The 17923-nt window shown below is 41.7% G+C and overlaps 1 protein-coding gene across 10 annotated transcripts in view; it reads left to right on the top strand.

The window, feature by feature from the left end:
• MTUS2 (microtubule associated scaffold protein 2) overlaps positions 1-17923 on the top strand; it is a 271445-nt gene that overhangs the window by 218780 nt on the left and 34742 nt on the right. For all 10 annotated transcript variants that reach the window (XM_072930341.1, XM_072930338.1, XM_030274713.4 and 7 more), the window contains one exon: positions 2411-2619. In XM_072930341.1, the coding sequence (XP_072786442.1) occupies positions 2411-2619 (209 nt within the window). The remainder of the gene's footprint in view (positions 1-2410; positions 2620-17923) is intronic.

Below are 17923 nucleotides of genomic sequence, written 5' to 3'. Positions count from 1 at the left end.
AAAGCCTTCTGTTGTAACATCACTGTCTTGCTTAAACAACTCAAGACTTTTATATTAAAAAGACAGATATTTATGGCTCTTGTTTTATGAATTTCTTATTTTTTGGTATTAGCTACTGTACAGTTAAGAGACCCTTGACATGAATGGAAGAGTCTGTATTTTCTTATTAGTGCACGAAAGATTGACAGACTTTAAGTGACATAAAAATCTATAGAGGGCAATAGCTATGCTTAATGACAAAAACTCCTTCTGGTGTGTTATTTGAGTCTTCCAATGATATGACATTAGTCTTGACACTGCAAAACATCTTATTCTTTGTCACAAATGCAAGTCATGGACACAAGAGTTTCAAAGGGGTTTTTTGCACTCGTGGCTCTTTGCAAACCATGGGATGTTTGGAGATGTGAGGCAGCATCTCTGCTGGAGCTAGCACCCTGTAAGCTTAGCCTGGAGCCAGGATGTAGCTGAACAAGATAGAAGATATGCTCCCAATGGCTCCACACAAGCTGGGAATTTGAAAAAGTAGGAACAGGTTCCTGAGGTATTGCTCTGGGGAAGCCATGCTGTTCTCCTGCCTGATCTCGTAAAACTACCCTTAGGATCTCTTTGCACACCCAGACCACAGACTTGAAGATCTAAAAGAGCTAAAGCACATCTGACAAAATTACCTCTGGAATTTGTAATGCTCTACTTTACAAATTGACTCAGATGCATACCATCAGAGGCATCTCTGTGGAAGGATTCTTTGGCTTTTTAGGAAAGGGATGGGTAATATTCACAGCAGAAGACTGTGCTCTGTTACACTGATTGCTGGAGACTGGTTGTAGACATGGTCTCTGTATTGGTTTTCAGGGACTGTATGCTACAAGACTATAAAACTACAAGGTGTCCCCTTTTTTTGTATATATTCTTGCACACACAACCTTTTTTACTAACACAGAATTGTTCCAGACCCATGACCACCATCTCCAATAACACATGGGAAAAAGGTGTCTGACTCACATTTTCTCCTTCTTTCTTACTGACTTTAGCTTCTAGGGTAAAAGCTGGAGAATAATGGGAGGATCTGTTAAAGACTGGAGGTTCCTGGCCAGTATTCAGGAATGAGCTAAAGACCATCAACTGAGGGGTAGCAAGAAAGACTGAGGGTAGCAAAAAAAGTGACTAAGCTGTGCAAAGGTGATGTCCTGCTGGCCATAAATGTTTGCAGAGGTGAGCTCTCAGAAAGCAAAGAAGGTAAAGACAGAACAGATTTTCCAAGCAGTGGCTTGAGCGGCTCAATACCACCAGAACACTGCCCCTTCTTGCTTCATCCTCATAATTGGTATATCCACAGAAATGGATAGTTGATTCAAGCAAGATGTGAAGTTCAGAAAGAAAGCCCCACTTTCCTGAAGTGGCTTATCATGAGTAAGCTTCAGTTCTGGTGTCATTGATTAGAATATGATACTATACCCTAAACACAAGCTACACTCTTGCTTTCACATCTTTGTACAGCATCAGGCTTGCTTCAAGCAAACTTGGAGCACATCAAATGAGCCAGAGTCTGTCTGGGCCTATATCTGCAGGAAAACCATGTAGTGGTTCTGGTGTCATCAATGATGCCGAGAGAGCAGCCATGCAGATGTAACTCTTGTGCATTGTGTGGCACTTGGTGGCACTTCAGTACATATCTGCCAAGTGCTGCAATTTCAGACACGTTGTAGAGGTGAGAGCAAAGGGAACTCTCAAGGTAGACTGCAGTATTGTAGATGAAACAGAATAGTGATATCCCAATAGCAAGCAATCCATGCTATGTTTGCATTCAGGGAGGGACAACTCCAGCCCCACATTGTCCTGTGTAGGGGCAAAATGAAACCTGCAAAGGCAAAGGAAAACTGGCACCTCTGTTGAGTCACCAGGCTGGGGGCTCATGTGAACAAAGAAACCATGTGTAGAGTAGAAATGTCATCTAGAGTAGAAATGTCATCCACATCATCAAGAAGATAAGGTGAATCCTCACCTGGAAGTGCCCCTTTCTCTCACTGCCATTCAAGCGAGATGCAGACCTCTGTTCTTGTAGATGTCTAGCAGAGGTGAAGTGATTCCTTCTTCCAACAACCTCAGTTCTCAGTGATACACTCTTAGGACAGCTCTCCTCAACTTGTAGAAGACCTTCAGGCTCAGAGCCTGAGGTGAGATGACTGTTAAAAAGCTTTGAGCTTTGGCCCCTAAAGAAACATATTTTCACTTTTTCACTGTGCTTTTTTTTTTTTTTTTTGGGAGAGACTGGAAGTTCTGTGTGAATGCTACAGACCTTTTTTTTTTTCTTTTGTAGGGATGAGTTCTAAAGGCCGTAGATACACATAAAGGTCATGTCTGTACATGTAAACTAAGTGACCTGAATAGTCTTTTCTTTCCTTCTTTGTAGGACATCCCAAGCAAAGGCCAGCCACCCCAAAGAATGGATTCTCCCCCAAACCAGGAGAGGGGCGAGACACAGAAAAGCAGTTCATTCAGAAACTGAAGGAAAAGTGTGATGAGCAGTCCCGGCAATTAATCAATATCCAAGATGAACTTAAAAGGGCTAGCTGTGGCTTTGATGTCTTTGCTATAACGACACAGTACTTTTTCAGGCAGGTAAGTGCAATGGGTGCTTCTTACCATTGAAAAGATTCTTTGCCTTTACACCTGCCACTTGACCAAATTTATTCTATAGTCACTGAAAACTTGTTCCTGGGGCCAAAGCACGTAGCTTCTTTACAATGGTTATTATGAGAAGGGAATTCAAATTTCATAGAATTACAGAAATGAAAACTGCAATGACAAAGGAGATCTGGCACCTCTGTTAAGCCACCAAGCTTTGGGTGGCCAAAGGAATTGTGTGTAAAGTACGGATGTCATCTAGTCTGATAAATTGAATAATTTGATGCCATATACTTGAAAAAAAAGGTTCAGGATCTTGGAAAAGGAAGAATTTTGAATGAAGTATTTGTCACAAGCAGGGGTTTTTAGAATAAAAGGAGATGAAGAAACTTAGAAGCCTGAGCCTCTGATTGCTAGAGCTGGAATGGAAAGTGTAACTGAGATACTAATGCTTGTGAGAAACCAAAGCTGTTAGATGTAGGAAGTGATTTGATTTCCCTCAATAATTATCTACTCTTCCTATTCACCATGAATCGGGCAGGGCGTCCCTGTCACAAGGGTGCCAGTTCCTGAAGATGTTAGGATAACATTATCTCAGCATGCAGAAGATTACACCCAGCAGGTATAGAGAACATAAAGAAAATGTTGCTGGTAATTAGAGAACCTTATTTATTCACTCAAGTAAAAATGAATAAATTTTAAGACAACCAAAATATCCATGAAAGACTTGAAGGTATTGCTTGTTTCAAAAGCTGTTTAGTGATCTAGGAAACTTAGCTGGGCTCTGAGGTGCAGGCCTGGTTCACACCATGCCCATGTATTTTATAAAATCCCAGATTAAGCTGGTGTCCTGGCGACTGTGAAACAGGCAGACAATCACCAGCAGTAGGACCCAAGGTTCAGATAATAACCTTGATGGCCTGCTTGTCTACTTTTGGAAGAGTCAAGAATAAATTTTCTGTGTTAAATGGGAGAAAGAAAAGCAAGGAAACAAAACCTAAATTAAGTGAGTCTTTAAAATTCTGAAATACTTTATTTAGTTTTGGGGGTTTTTATATCAGTGGGAAAAGTTACCTTTAAATAAATAACCATGGTTCACACTGTTCCCTAAGTAGGAGCTGATCTTACCAGAGAAGATTCACTGAACTGAAAAAACAGGATTTTTTAAAATGTCCTAAATATTTTAAATACTTTCCCAGGAGATCTTCCCCCTCTATTTTTCTTTAGACTTGACACTTCTGTATTTCAGGACTTCCTAGGTATTTCTAAACACTTTTGAGTGAGTTTAGGTTTTTGTTGTGATTTTGGGGGTTTTTTTTTGGTTGGGTATTTTTAGATTGGTGGTGTTTTGTTGCGTTTGTTGTTGTTGTTTTTGTTTGTGGGGTTTTTTTGAGCTGGCAGTGGAGTATCCTTGTTTAAATCAGAGGGAAATAAAAAAAGGGCAGAGCATTGTCAGCTCAGCTTTGTTCTGTGCATTGTCCACTGGGGAGAAATTTTTCATCACATGTCTCATTCACAATTTGCTGAAGGAACTCTGGACTCTTAGGCATATCTCCTTCATCTCCTCTGGATATGTTTTAAATGACAACAGCAGCTCCAACTGAGCTTTGAGATAACTGTCCTGCTGTTGGTGCGTGTTGGATCTATCCTGAAAATGCCTCCTAAATCAAACAACTCAGGCGTCTTTATTTAATAGCATCCTCTCCAAGTCCTGGCCAAGCATAGCTGCACCTCATGTTCCCAGCTCCTCTGTTTTTATCAGGCTAGCTGGGGATTGCAGTAATGCTCCTCTGAGTGCCTGGAGAAGAAAAATAATACACCTGTAGAATTTAAGGCCTTCAGGTTTGGATAGGATTAGCTGTAGATTTGTTCCAGATCCATGCAGATGTGGTACCTCCTTTAGGAGTATGGTTGCCTTAGGCTCAATTTTTAGTGCGTGCAGGCAGGTGAGCCCTACATGGAGACTATTTAAAGCACCACAGACCTGAATTTCTGCTTAAGTTACTCACCTGTCTCATCTGAGACTTCCAGGGAGCACTAAGGCTGCTGCACTCTTAAATTCAATGCTTAAATTGAGAGCCTACATACAGTGGGATAATCTGGGACTACTTAAGCAGTTGTGCAACTGGGCAGTCATTTGTCTTGCAACATAGACACAGGCTTACGAGTTTTTGAGTGTCATTTGAAGATACAATCTGTAGACATTTTCAGAGGTGGCATTATTGTCTGAAGGCCTGAGCAAAATTGAGTTGGCTGACTTTGAGTTAGGGCAGCATGGGAAAAAAGAAACCAACTTTTCACATTATAAAAATAATAATGGTTGGGTGTATCTGTTTCTGAGAGCCCTGCAGGCAAAATGGTTGAAGTCTGAGTGGAACTACAGTTTGGCAAAGGAAAAACATTCATTCAAGAAAAAGGAGCAGCCTTATTCCCGAGAATTTTGGGGTTGATGTATCCAGCTAGCAGTTCCACTCTTGTTTAGCAGAGGGCCCAATCCTATTTTGATACTAGGGAGCCACTTTTGGGTTGATAATCGTCTGTGTCCAATGTCTTTCTCTCCTTACATCACAGCAAAATAATGTTCAAAACATAGATTTTTCTCATATTTGGACCTAAATTCTGTTGCAAAGTGTGCTCCTAGGCAGTGAGGACAGGACTGAGTCTTAAAAACAGCCCAAGGACCAGTGTAGGTGTTAAGTAGGCACAAGTAGACCTATGCCTGTGGCTCTCTTGTGTTGCTCATACTGTTTCTCTTCTCTTTCCAAAGCTGAGGGAAGCACCAATGCAAGGGTTCCAACAGACATATTTAGCTGTGTAGAAAGAGAGTGTTGCATGAAATAAAGGGTGTTGGACCACACCAGCAGCTTCTTTGAGTGCTTTAAGATTATGTGACCATTTTCTTATAATTTTTTTAGATTTGTTTTCTGACTGTTTCAGACCACTGCTGAATGGTATCCTGGAATCATCTCTCTTCCTCAGCTGAAAATGCTCTTAATTGGCAAGATTCTTTTAACTGGCATCTGGAAGTACACAACAAGTAGCAGAATTTAATACAGATCCATTAAATGCCACTTAAACAAATTTTCTATCCTTGGGAAAAGCCTAGGCATTCGAAGCAGGCAATAACTGAGGCAGTAGACATAAAAAATATTAAAGCAGTGGTTCTGACATAAGCACGAAAAATAATGATTGCAGTGCCTGTGCAGAGCAACGCTTTTAGTTATTATTTAATTAGCAGATTAGCTTAAGACCCTCATATATGCACATGACTCTTGTTGACTTTTGGAGCTGCTTCAAATTGATTCTGAAGAGGAGCAGACTAAATTTGTCCTTAATGTTGTCAGATGTTCATCTTGCCAATTCTGCCCTTGTGCTGTGCTGGTATTGCAGAGTGAACAACTGCCTGATGGGAGCTGGAGTGATACCAGCAAGACTTTCTACAGCAAATATTTCCAGAGCCCTGGTCTGGATCACTCCCGACCTGCTCTGGCTTGTTAACCCAGTGATACTGGCAGTCCTGGCCCATTTCAGCCCTGTTCAGCGAGGCGCCCAGCAGTGATCTCTCTTGGAAGTGGTAACAGTGCCATCTAAAGGGGAATAACCCAAAGTGACAAATCCAGGAGAGAAAATCTTTCTGGACAAAAAAATGGGAGGGAAAAAAAATCTATTTTCATATCTCTAGTACACCATAGAAATGTTTGTGTTGAGGGCTGTTGTGGCCAAACTGCACCGAGGTCCTGGAAACAGGGCTAATGGCTCTCTGCAATCCAGCCTGCCCCAGCAGGCAGAAAGTGGAGTCCTGGGTTTGCCTCTGAAATTTCAGAGGAGGACTCTAGAGCTCCAGTGCATGTGAGGAGCAGGGATCCTTTCTGGGCTGCAGACCTCAAGGGTGGGAGCAGGTGAGGGAAAGGGTTATGCTGGGGTAGTCTGTCTTGTACTCTGCTTGGGCCTGGAGGAGTTTCCAGGCCTACAGCATGGCCTCTTGATATGGTATTCATCATGGGGGAAAAGCTCCTCAGGACAGGTCCCAGCACGAGTGCAGCTGGATCAGCTGGGAATGGAGGAACCACAGAGATGCCCTGAGCAAGAGCTGGGACAACACTGCAATATTTGGTGGCATCCCAGAACTTTGTGTGTATCAGGACTGGGAAAGGCATGTCACCAGTAACCAGACTGTGTGTGTCTGCACATCTAATCATGGGTATACAATACTTGTATTCCAGAGAAGTAAGCACACAGAGGAATATCCTGCAAAATCTAGGATGGGCAAGGAAAACCTTTTCCCTCATTCAAATAACGAATAGGTGTGTGCTGGTGTGTCTTTTTGAGAGGTATGTCCCTACCCTGTGAATGGACAATATGCCACCCAGTGTCATGTAAGATCCTTGGCCAGGTGCTAATGACTGCTTGTGCTAGAGGCAAAATTGGTCATGCTATTTATAAGTCGCTTGGCACTTCCCACCACTGCCTCCAAAACATTAATTTGGGCTATCTCAGGCTAAGCTGAAAGTGGTTTATTTTCACAAATGTCTCCGAGAATAAGTTAAAGAATATATCTATTGTTCATGCCTGGTGCTGGTAGAGTGGTAAAAAGCCAGCACTCATCAGAAAGATTGACCTTCTGGCTTTCAGGGGTAATGCTTTTCCAGCATTTGTAAAATATATTTGAATTTGGCCCAAGAATAGTCCTTAGGAAAGTGCCATTCCTCCCTCCTCACTGTTAGAGTTAGGCTATGTGTCCTATATTGAGAGAGTTCATTCTTTTCATTGCTCCTGATGAAGACCAGAGCAGTCAGAGCTTAATATTTTCATTCTGTAGCCTGAAAAAAAAAACTTTGGTCTCATCAAACACTGACAGTTTACGGTTATGTATCAAAAACATTGTATTGCAAGGAAAACAAAACACTTTGTTTTCTTGGGAGGAAAAAATCAAAAGAAGCTCTGTCATCATTTAGAGCTTTCTGAATTGATTTTTAAGGAGAAATGCACAAAATTTGGTGTGGGGCTATTAGTTATGGTAAGACAGTAGTAAGAATCCAGAAGTGTACTCCTTTACTTGCAAGCATTACAATGAACGCTATGTAGATGGAATGGGACCTTCAGGCCACTTACACATGGTCAGTCTACCCAAGGAATGGATTGGGGTTTGTGAAATTAAGGAAATCACCTTCTGCAGGTGATTTTTGGCTTACTTGCAAAAATAAGCTTATTTGCTGTGTATGCTAAAAGTCAGTCAGTGAGCAGGAAAGGTGATATAGGAAAAGAAACCTTAAAGCAGCTGAGTATCTCTCCCCTCCTCATCCTTTGGGTGCCTGGATCTTACACTGCTTCCAGACAGCGTGGCCAGGTCTGTTTCAGGCCCTGCAAAACGGAAGGAAAAAGGTGTAGGGAAACTCGTGGCTTCTCCTTGTGTCCTCAGTGACCTTCTTAGAGACACTGCTATGACAAAATTGTGAATTTTAGTTTTGGAAGGTAGAAGAATATGCTTTCTTGGGAAGCACTGGTTTAATTACATGGCCTTATTTTGGAAAAAAAAAAAAAAAAAACCCCAACAAATTTGACTATGGATACAAATATCCCTGGCCAGAGACACATAAATGGAGACACTTGGCTAGTTGCACATAAATATTTAAAATTTTGAGATGAAAAAGAAATAGCCCCAGGCATTCTAATGCTCCCCTTGAACAGTTTTAAATGGCCATTAAAAATTAAAGGTCTCTTTATTTACATGTTGTCCTTGAAGAGAAATATTTTTAGGATGTGTGCCAAGCATCATGTAAAAGTGAATTTATTTTCTCTTTTTCTTTGTATTATCAATCTCTGTGTAAGCAACTAACTTTGACAGCCTTGATTTTATACTGCATTCAGAGGAAGATCACATAAGAGTCAGAAATGGTTCTTGTCACGCTGGCAGCCTCCAATCTGGGTATACATCTGGGCTTGAGGGATTTGGCAACACATTGGAAGTGGTGTTAAAAGCAGTGATGAGTAGTAGGGTCCAGTGCTATTGTGGCCTGTCATCATGCAGAGGACAGGCAAACCCAAATCACAGTGCTTTCATTCTGTTCTTTAGGTTCAGCAAAGGAGTCGATGGAAATGTGTACCTCTTTTAAATTCCATGCATTTTAGATTCCTCTCTTGCAGTGAAGAGGCAATATCCTCAGATCAATCTTGTTTTGTTCTTTTTTTTGTGTTTTTTTTTGTTTTGCTTTTTGGAGATTTTTTTCTTTAATTGATAAAATGATTACTCCCCAGGGACATCCTACCAAGATTTCCAGTAAAAATGTAACAGAACAAAGTCTTTACAATTAGATTTAGATCAATAGGTGCAAGGTTCATATATGAAAGTATTAATCACACCAAAAACTGAAGAATTTTTCTCTTTCCATGTGGGAACAGAAATATTTAACAAATGAAAATTTATAGATACCTTTCAGGAAGTAAATAAGGAAACCATAACTCTCATTAGAAGTGGGGTGAACAAGAACTGGCCTGTCCAGGTGAGAGGGATTCCATCCTCTCTTTGGGAGACAAAAAGCGAAGCCTCCCTTCAAAAACAAACTTTTCAGGTCATCTCTTGCTTTACACCCACATTTGCGTGCATAAAATATTTATAACAAGACCAAATGTCACTCTTTAAAGTTGCTGTTAAGGGGGAGGCCATGCCTCAACTCACAGATAATCTTCAGAAGTCATTTCAAAATGAAATTTTTGAACAGAAGTCTAAGGAAGGTTGGAATCAGCCTAGAGAGAGGTCAAATACTCAGTTCTCCTCCCAGTAGAAGCAGTGACCACTGAGTATCTTGACACATATTTTCATGCTGGTGGTTACTTTTCAGTAACTGGTCGCTCTGGATGATCCACACCCTTCTTTCCTATGTGGCCAACTTCAGGCATCAACTAATTACTCATTCTTGATGCCCATCACAGCATCCCAGGAGCTCTCTAGCCCTCAGATACACACCTGTGGCCTTCCCTAGCTCTTGGATTTTCATACCTCTGGCAAGAATACTTTTGTTTGATGGGTTTACATCTCCCTCAGGTCAAAGTGGCACAGCCATTAATATAGAAATGTCCAATGATGACCTATATAGGCATTGTAATAATTTTGGCAATAATGATCAGTGCAATAGAAGTTCAGTTTTTTCAAGTATCTTAATACCTCTGCAGTCTAAAAAAATCAACAATTTATTATCCATAATAAAAGTCTGGCAATGCTAAATGTCCATCAAACCAACTATGTGCCAGCTTTTTAATTGCAGGAATATTAGGGTTTTAACCATCACAAAACATAAAGGCTAGACTCACTTTAAAAAATCAATTTTTATCTTCTTATTTACCAGTGGAATATAATCTGTTTAAGTTAACATTAGCTCGTGTTTAATCAAATTACACAGAACAAAGAACAAAAAGATGATGGGATTGAACTGGGTTTGTTGAAAACAGAAAGCACTTGGCTGACTTAATGTATTTCTCTTTTAATATTTGAGCTCTATATAGCATTCCTTAGAGAAATAAATACATTAAAGTTTTTGTTATTCCACAATTATCCCAACGAGTGCTAGACATTTTGATGATGACACAAAGATGATGTCCCAGACCTGGAGCATTTAGCATCTAAATAGGCAAAAGCCTGATGAAAACTGGTGTGTCAAAGTGACTGAGTCTGGAGATTACTGTGGATACACACACCTGCATGTATGCAAGCACAGCATGCTGCATGTTCTGCTTTCAGGTACCCTCTGGGAAGGGGATCTGTGTTTCCAGGGGCTGTATAGGGGATAAGGCTAGAGCACCAGAGGGCCTGCAGTCACCAACAGGGTCACAGTAATAGGCACCACTGGATGAGGACTGGACAGTGAGATGTCCTGCCAGTGCATCGCCCAAGAGCAGTAGTGAGGGCATCCAAGAAATCAAAGCAAACCCATGTACACCAGGAGGTGCAGAGGCAGTAATGGTTGTGTGTATGCAGCTCTGTGAGCTGTAGAAGAGAGCATAGCAAGCAGTTTCCCTTCTGCAGACAGGGATACTCCCACTGTTCATGTTTATTTACACCAAATGGGTGTGATGAATATTTTACATCCCACACAGGTTCCCATCTGCCCTTGTTGGTGTTTCCTGTGGTGCAGCACATGGCTCCAGGCAGCTGCAGAAATGAGCAGCAGGACGTGTCCTCAGCAGCACTGCTGGGCTGCTTCTGAGGCAAACAGGCTCCACAGCTATTCTTATTACCACACTCTGGTTTCATTTGTGGGGGAAATTTAGCTGTATTTCTTTCTTGTTGTGTTTTGTTGGGCTTTTTTAACTGCTTAGAACACTACAGTCAATTAATAGACCCAGAGCAATGCTTCTCCTCCGGGGACGTATTGAGTATGTGCACATGGATTGTGCAAGAAGCCCTGACACCTTTGGTGTGCTCTCTGGGGAGTACTGGGGTTCCCCATCATTCACCCAAGAGGTGCCTGGACTTGGAACTTATTTGAGGCTGGACATGCCTTTATACACCTGAGCTTTGGTACCCCAGGCACTTGGCTGCATGCTGCAGGAGAACCTTTTTGGTCCCATGACTCTTCAGTTCTGTGCAGGGTCTTGACTTCCCCCAGAGTAGAGAAAGCTGGTTTTCCCCTTCTTCTGGAATATTGCATCACCTGGCACATTGGGACATTCTTCCTGCGCCTGGGGCCTAAGGTTGTCTGACCACAAGACAGTCAAGTAGTGATCCCTTCAGCAGCTGAAGTTGGCTGCCTCTCTGGAAATGGTTTTTGAAGCTTCTTGGAAAAACTTGTGTAATGCTGATCTGCCTGCTTTAAGCTGCCTCACACTTAGCAGCCAGGCAGGAGGTAAGCACCAAGGCAGGGCTCTGATAGGCAAAGTTCCCCAGCCCTCTGGAGAGGCAATGACAACCCACAGATAACATGCAGGTTAGGGAAAGATATGCTTGATAGGTGCAAGTGTCTGCAGAGTTAGTCTGCCCTGAAAAGTAGAAGGAAAATATTTAGGAGAGACTGGATGTTGTCCAGATATCTCTGCATTCCCATTGGGATCCATGTTGCAAAAAAAAAAAAGGTTTTGGGATTTCTTTCTGCTCTGACTATTAAAAACAGACATCACCTCCTGATTTGGTACAAGTTTCCAGATATTTAGCCTGATTTTTTTGCTTTCACCTCTTGCTAACTGGTATTCTTAAAAACAAACACATTACAAATACACTTAAAGCAATGGCTAAATACATGAAAAGGATTAATTTAAAAATGAACAGGGAACAGTTGGGTATATACCATATATTTATATAGGTGCCATTCATATATAATGCTTGAACTTCTTTTCCATAGTGTTGGAATATCTTCTGTTTTGTGTAAAACTCGATTTCACCAATCTTTAGTGAAAAAGAAGTACTAGAAGCTACTGACTGTTAAATGCACCTTAAATAAATGTTCTATCTTCTTTCCCCTGCCCCAAAGACATTTTTAAATGTCATTTGTAGAAAGACTTCAGATTGTTTACTGTGTTCCCTCACCACTGCATACTCCTAAGCTAGAACACTCTGCTGATATAACTCCCTGTTTCTCCAAAATTACTGTCGCAATCCCAGGGGGTGACAGTGTAAATATCACAAGTCCTCTTATGTAGATCCATCAGCAGATGCATTCTGAGCTGACGCACAAGAGGGACTTTGCAGCAAAGTAGTGGAACTTTCCCTGTTGATCAAAATTCCTGGCAGATGTGAGGTTGTTCCAGTGCAAAGCAAGGCTTGAAAATACAGATATCCATGACGACTATTTTATCTTACGTGTTTCAAGACTGTGCGCCACATCTGGAAAAACCTCCCATATAGACGTGCTGACAGAAATGCAGAACTTCCTTTATAAGTTCTGATTTCATCTTCAGTTTTTCAAGTACAATTTCATATCCCCTTGCAGTCCTTGTGGACTGTGGTTACAGGTTTTAGCATCTGGAGAGCCACATATTTGGTGAGTGGCATGCAAACTGCCTGCACTTTTGAGCATATAAAACTAACACGCTCACACTCCCACTGCACTGGTTTTGAGTGATGGGTGCAGCAAAGCCAGGCTGAAACCAGCTCTGCCTGGAACTGTGGTTTGGCCATCAGCTGGAAGGGAGTAACCCCCAGGAGTAATTGGAGCTTCTGGTGTCAGCACAAATCAGTGTGAGCTCCTACTGTGAACATGTGCTATGAAAAGCTGTCAAGATCTTTGGGTGAGTAAGCAGAGATGCAGCCAGTGGAAGTGAGGCAATGACAACACCTGCATGTTCAGCACTGGGGAGACTGATACTGAATATATGACATTTAACACTGCTGCTCACACAACTTCAGAAGACAATATAAAAATGGGGAGGAAAAAGAGACAAATAATAAGCAATTCTGAGGTGTGGAAAAATCCCTTTTTGTGAGAGACAGCAGAGAATTGTTGATTTCTTTGTGAAAAAGGGCAAAGTGGCTTGAGTGCAGAGCAGAAGAATTCTCATAAGGAGGTACTGCTGTGTACCAGAAAGCACTTTCCTCAGTCAGGGGAAGTTTAGCAGAAACCACTGCTAAATTTTTGCAAAAGTTTTGCATCTTCAACATGTGAAGGAAGCACAGACTTTTAGGTCTAGAAATTATCAGTTATTAGAAGAAACCACTGTGAGAAGAGAAAGCAAATCCATGCCTTCATGTCAGCAGTTTGCCAATGGATGCCTTTATAGAGGGGATGTTTTCATCAAATGTAGTTATAGAACAGCAATTGTTATAGAACAGCTGTGTAAAATATCATGTCCTGTGATAAAAAAAATCATACTATTTGATTGAACCATCCCTTTGTCCTTTGCCCTTAAATTCTACTAAGTTCTCTAAGTAGCAAGAATATCTTGACATGTAATATTTGGTGGTGCAGTACATGTATATGAGGGGAGATGCCTATTTTAAGGTTGGAAGCCTTTTTCAGACAGATGTTAGGATGAGTTTTCCATGCAGAACAGCCTTTCATCACTCTCTAATGCAGGGTTGCTTGCACCTTCTTCTGAATTTTGGGGCAATAATCATGGCTCAGTGCAGGATCTAGATTAGACAGATCATGACTCAAAGATATATAAAAATAATAATTATTGTGTTCCAAGGACATTTTTGCTATCCTTCAAGTGGAAAGTATATCTCCTGGTTACTCCTTCTGTGTCCTCACAGCCATCCAAGAGTATGTAGCTGCACTTTTGAATCATATACCCAATGCACAACCTGTCTCTTTCTTAACTCCCCTTTCAGATCTAAGCTATCTGGTTCCAGAAATGAACTCTAAAAGATTTCAGCTGCAATCCTCCTGAAATTCTCTGGCCTTGCTCTCACCCCTGAGAACTAATTCACATGCAGCTTCCTACAATCACTTCTCACACGTCATAACTTCAGAAGGTGGTGTGGTTGTTATAATGATTTGAGAAATTTTATCATTTATTATTTATTAAAACCAGGTCTAACTACAGAGGACTTAGTATAAATGATGCATTTCTAAAATGACTTCTAAAAATCATCTAAGTTATGTTTTCTTTGTGTAAAAACTTCCCAAGCCCACAACTGATAATTTGAATTCTCATTAGTGGTTGTAAGTACAGTTCCCCTCAGCACAGTACTGAGAATCTTTCCAACAGAAGAAGCTTGGTCCATGTAAATCTGCTGGAATATTTTGGTACTGACATTGCTGTCATAGAATGTCAGCACTTGTACCTTGCTCTGCTTGGCCTCAAAGTACAGCAGCTTGAAGTTGTCATTGGCTTTGGCCCAGAGTAACTCGGGATTGGCAGAGAGAAGACCTGCTTGTTGGGAGAAGGGAATATTTCTCTGCAAAGTTGATTTAAGAAAATGGCCATCTGCTTGCAGCTACTCAGAGGTCTGGAATTTAGATATAGCCTTGCAGGGGATGTATTCCTGGGTAGAGAGCAGGTGAGGAGTTCAGTGAAAACATGCATTTTTCCTTGTGATCTTGGTGCATAAATGATATTTCATATGAGGAAATATGAACTCTCTGACAGCGAGAGCTAATTCATTTGGAATGCTTACTTTGTACTGTTCCAGACACTATGAACTAGAAAACATAGTACTAAAGCATTGTTCTCTCATGAATTTTAATCCATGGCCTTGAAAGCTACTGACACTAAAATAAATGTAAGGCTACGCTAGCAGAAATAACAAAACTCTGAAGGAGTACTGTTTAGATCCTCACATTCTTTTTATATGAGAACTGAATTAAAAAAGGAGTCATCTGGCTGGGCTCTCTCAGTTGAGAAACAGAGGGCATGTAGTTTGTGTTAATTTGTTAAATTCTAGAGTAAACATTCTATTTATCAAAATATGCAACAGCATAATTGGATAGTTGAAAAACTATATTAAAAAACATTTGCTTCCATATACGTTGCTTGAGGATCATTAAAACCTCATGGTACTGAGTAATGCACAAAATGTGAAACCTCACTGTAAATCCAAGGGAAATTGCCATTCTGGGGCCATCTGGCATGACTTTCAGCTCTAGCTGAGTCATCTCACTGAAACTCATTTCTGACTGCTCATGGCCTCAGAAATCCCCAAATGACTGTAACATTTTCTGAATTATTATTTTTTAAAGTTAGGCAAGAACAAAAATAACAACCCTGATGCCGACACTCCTCTCCCCGACGCCATTCCTCAGCCCCGGCTAGCTCTGGGGAGAGGGGCGGGCAGGTTTCTAGCGCTTCCCGCTGGACCCTCGCAGGCTTTGGGCAGCGCTATCGGAGTTCAGAGAGCAGTCAGCGACCCCACGGCGAATTACGAGGAGACTCTTTCTCTGGGGGCGAATTCCGTTTATTGTAATCCAACGAGGAATACAATAACTCGAAGGGGGGAACGTGCTGGAGCCAGCCAGAAGAAAGCGCGAAATGAACCGCGCAAACGAACTAAATACGGAATGGGGGAAAACCGAACAGCCAATGGGGTATAGCTGCGGGGGGTTCGAGGGTGGTGGGATATGGGGGTACATCCAATGAAGGACAGACAGGGGAAGGGTCCCAGGTCCTCTACCAATCACCCGGCGTCCCAGGTGGAAGACTCTAGGTGGATGGGAAGGGACACCGAGTGACAGACAGGCATCTGGGGTAAACAGGGGGATGACTTAGCATTTCTGGGGATAATGGACACGCGGGGGAAAGGCGGGAAAACCCGGGGAGAAACCATTACAGAACTGGGGGTACATGGAACAAACCTATACATAATACAAATGTAATAAAACATAAAAAACACAACTCCACACCCTGACCTGGAAAATAATGAACCACGTGTGTGTGTCTGAAAAGCAATGTGGAGAACTGTGCTGCTGGTGAGAGAGCTGTGTCAGAGAAAACTTGTAATGCACCTCCAACAAGGAAAGTGAAGTGTAATAGTGAACATATTTGCTTTTCTTATTTCCACTGTAGTTTTAAGCCTGACAAGATTAAGGTTCAGGATTCCTGTGACAGGATTCTCCTCCTGGCTAACAGCAGAGTGTGGATTCCATTCCTTGTCCTAAAAAGTTGGCCCTATGTTAGCAAAGTTGACTCTCCCCAAATTCAGCACTTTATCCCTGCTTTAGTTTTAACCCCCATCTGATTCAGTGCCTAAACACTTGTGGGACTATAAGGAAGGAAGCTGGGACAAAACAAGTGACCAGGAGAGGGGAATATTAAAACACTTCCTTTGACAGCAGTACTCATCTTCATTGCTTTCAAGTACTCACAGAAATATAATGTGGCTGGCAATTTCAATAAGCAAAATTGGAAACAGCATTTAGGACTAGTTGAGACTGTTTTCAAATTATGCTTCTTGCAGAATTGAATAATTAAAAATACTGTCAATAAATCAATTTCAGACTTTGAGGCCAATGTTTGGCTTATTGAAAAATAGATTCAGTTTCCCCACTTGTCTGCAACTCTGTCAGTATACTCAGCTTCCCTCTTGTAGATATCAAAATTCTGACAAAGTCCACCTGTATGTCCTGTCACACAAACTGTAACAGTGTTAGAAGAGAGCACAGGGAAATAGGTTGTGATAATCACATAAAATGTGCTGGATGTCCCTTCTCCTTGTCTTGCTCTCATCTTTGGCATACCACTCAATCATTTTCCAAGCCTCCTGTTCAAAATGCATTGCTGGAATAGCGTTGTCCCATTCTGCCTCTGCACTGCCTTAGACAAAAATCCTGCCCCCAGTGAATGCCGCCAACCAGACTTCTCCTCTTGCCGTCCTTTGGCGGTGCTTAATATCGGTGTCACGGTCACCTCCCGCTGTTGACTGCAGAGAATGCCAGGAGGCGGTAGCTGCTGATAGCCTGACTTATCCATCACTCTCCAGAGCTGAGACATTTCAGACCTTGCAGTGTCTCAGTTATGCACCAGCTCCTCTGCATCTGACTCGCACGTCTCTCCTCATTCCTGCAGTCTCCTGTTCCTTGTCTCCCTTCACCACTGCGTGTCCCTTTGTCCTCTGAAATGCCACCTGCAGTACAATCTTTCCTCTCTCCTTAGTCTCATCTCTTTTTTCGAATCTGTACTTTTGTTTCTTTGCCAGGTGAAGAAGTTTTTGGACTTTTGGTATGCCTCATCCCAGCCTTCTCTCCCAGTTATCTCTCTCTGTATTCCCATAGTGCTGTCTTCAGTCTCCTTGGTCCTCACCACTAACCACTGTTTCCTTTACCTTTCTCCTCACTTATTTTGTTTATTTCCATAAAAACTGGATACTGCCCTAGCAACGTATTCTTAGAGCTGGCATTTGCATCCTTTCACGTTCCCTGTACTGTCTTTTGCTGCTCATGCCCTCAGAGTGTTATCTATTCAAATTAAGTGAAATATTTGCTTGACATACTTCGCATGCTATGCCCCTTAGCAAGCCTTTCCAGCATTTCATAAAGGATGAATAATCTGAAGTTCCCTTGAGGATTTTGCTGCTCTGGGACATGAATAGCACTGCATTACTGCCTTTATCTCCCAGAGCTTTGCCCAGTCTTCAGTTCTGTTTTTCCTTCTCCATGGATCTCCATCTTCACACTTTGCCATATTTTTGCTGTGAAAATCCAGGGAAAGCACTGTATCTCTCCCAAGAAGGTTAGCCAGCCTCCATAAAATAGGGAAACATTGGATACTAATGGTTCGGAATTAAAATCTTCCTATATATGTCAGAATATATGTATAGAACCCTGATGGTTTATTGTTTATTCTCTACAGAGCAGGGTGTATGCACTGGTACATAAAGACCATTATGTAGCTAAAGAGAATAATGTGCCCCATTTGAGGATCACAATAAATT

Source organism: Taeniopygia guttata, chromosome 1 (genome assembly GCF_048771995.1).
Source record: "Taeniopygia guttata chromosome 1, bTaeGut7.mat, whole genome shotgun sequence".
NCBI classification, from domain to species: domain Eukaryota; kingdom Metazoa; phylum Chordata; class Aves; order Passeriformes; family Estrildidae; genus Taeniopygia; species Taeniopygia guttata.
The sequence above is the reverse complement of the archived record's forward strand: the minus strand, read 5'-3'. Positions and strand labels throughout refer to the sequence as shown.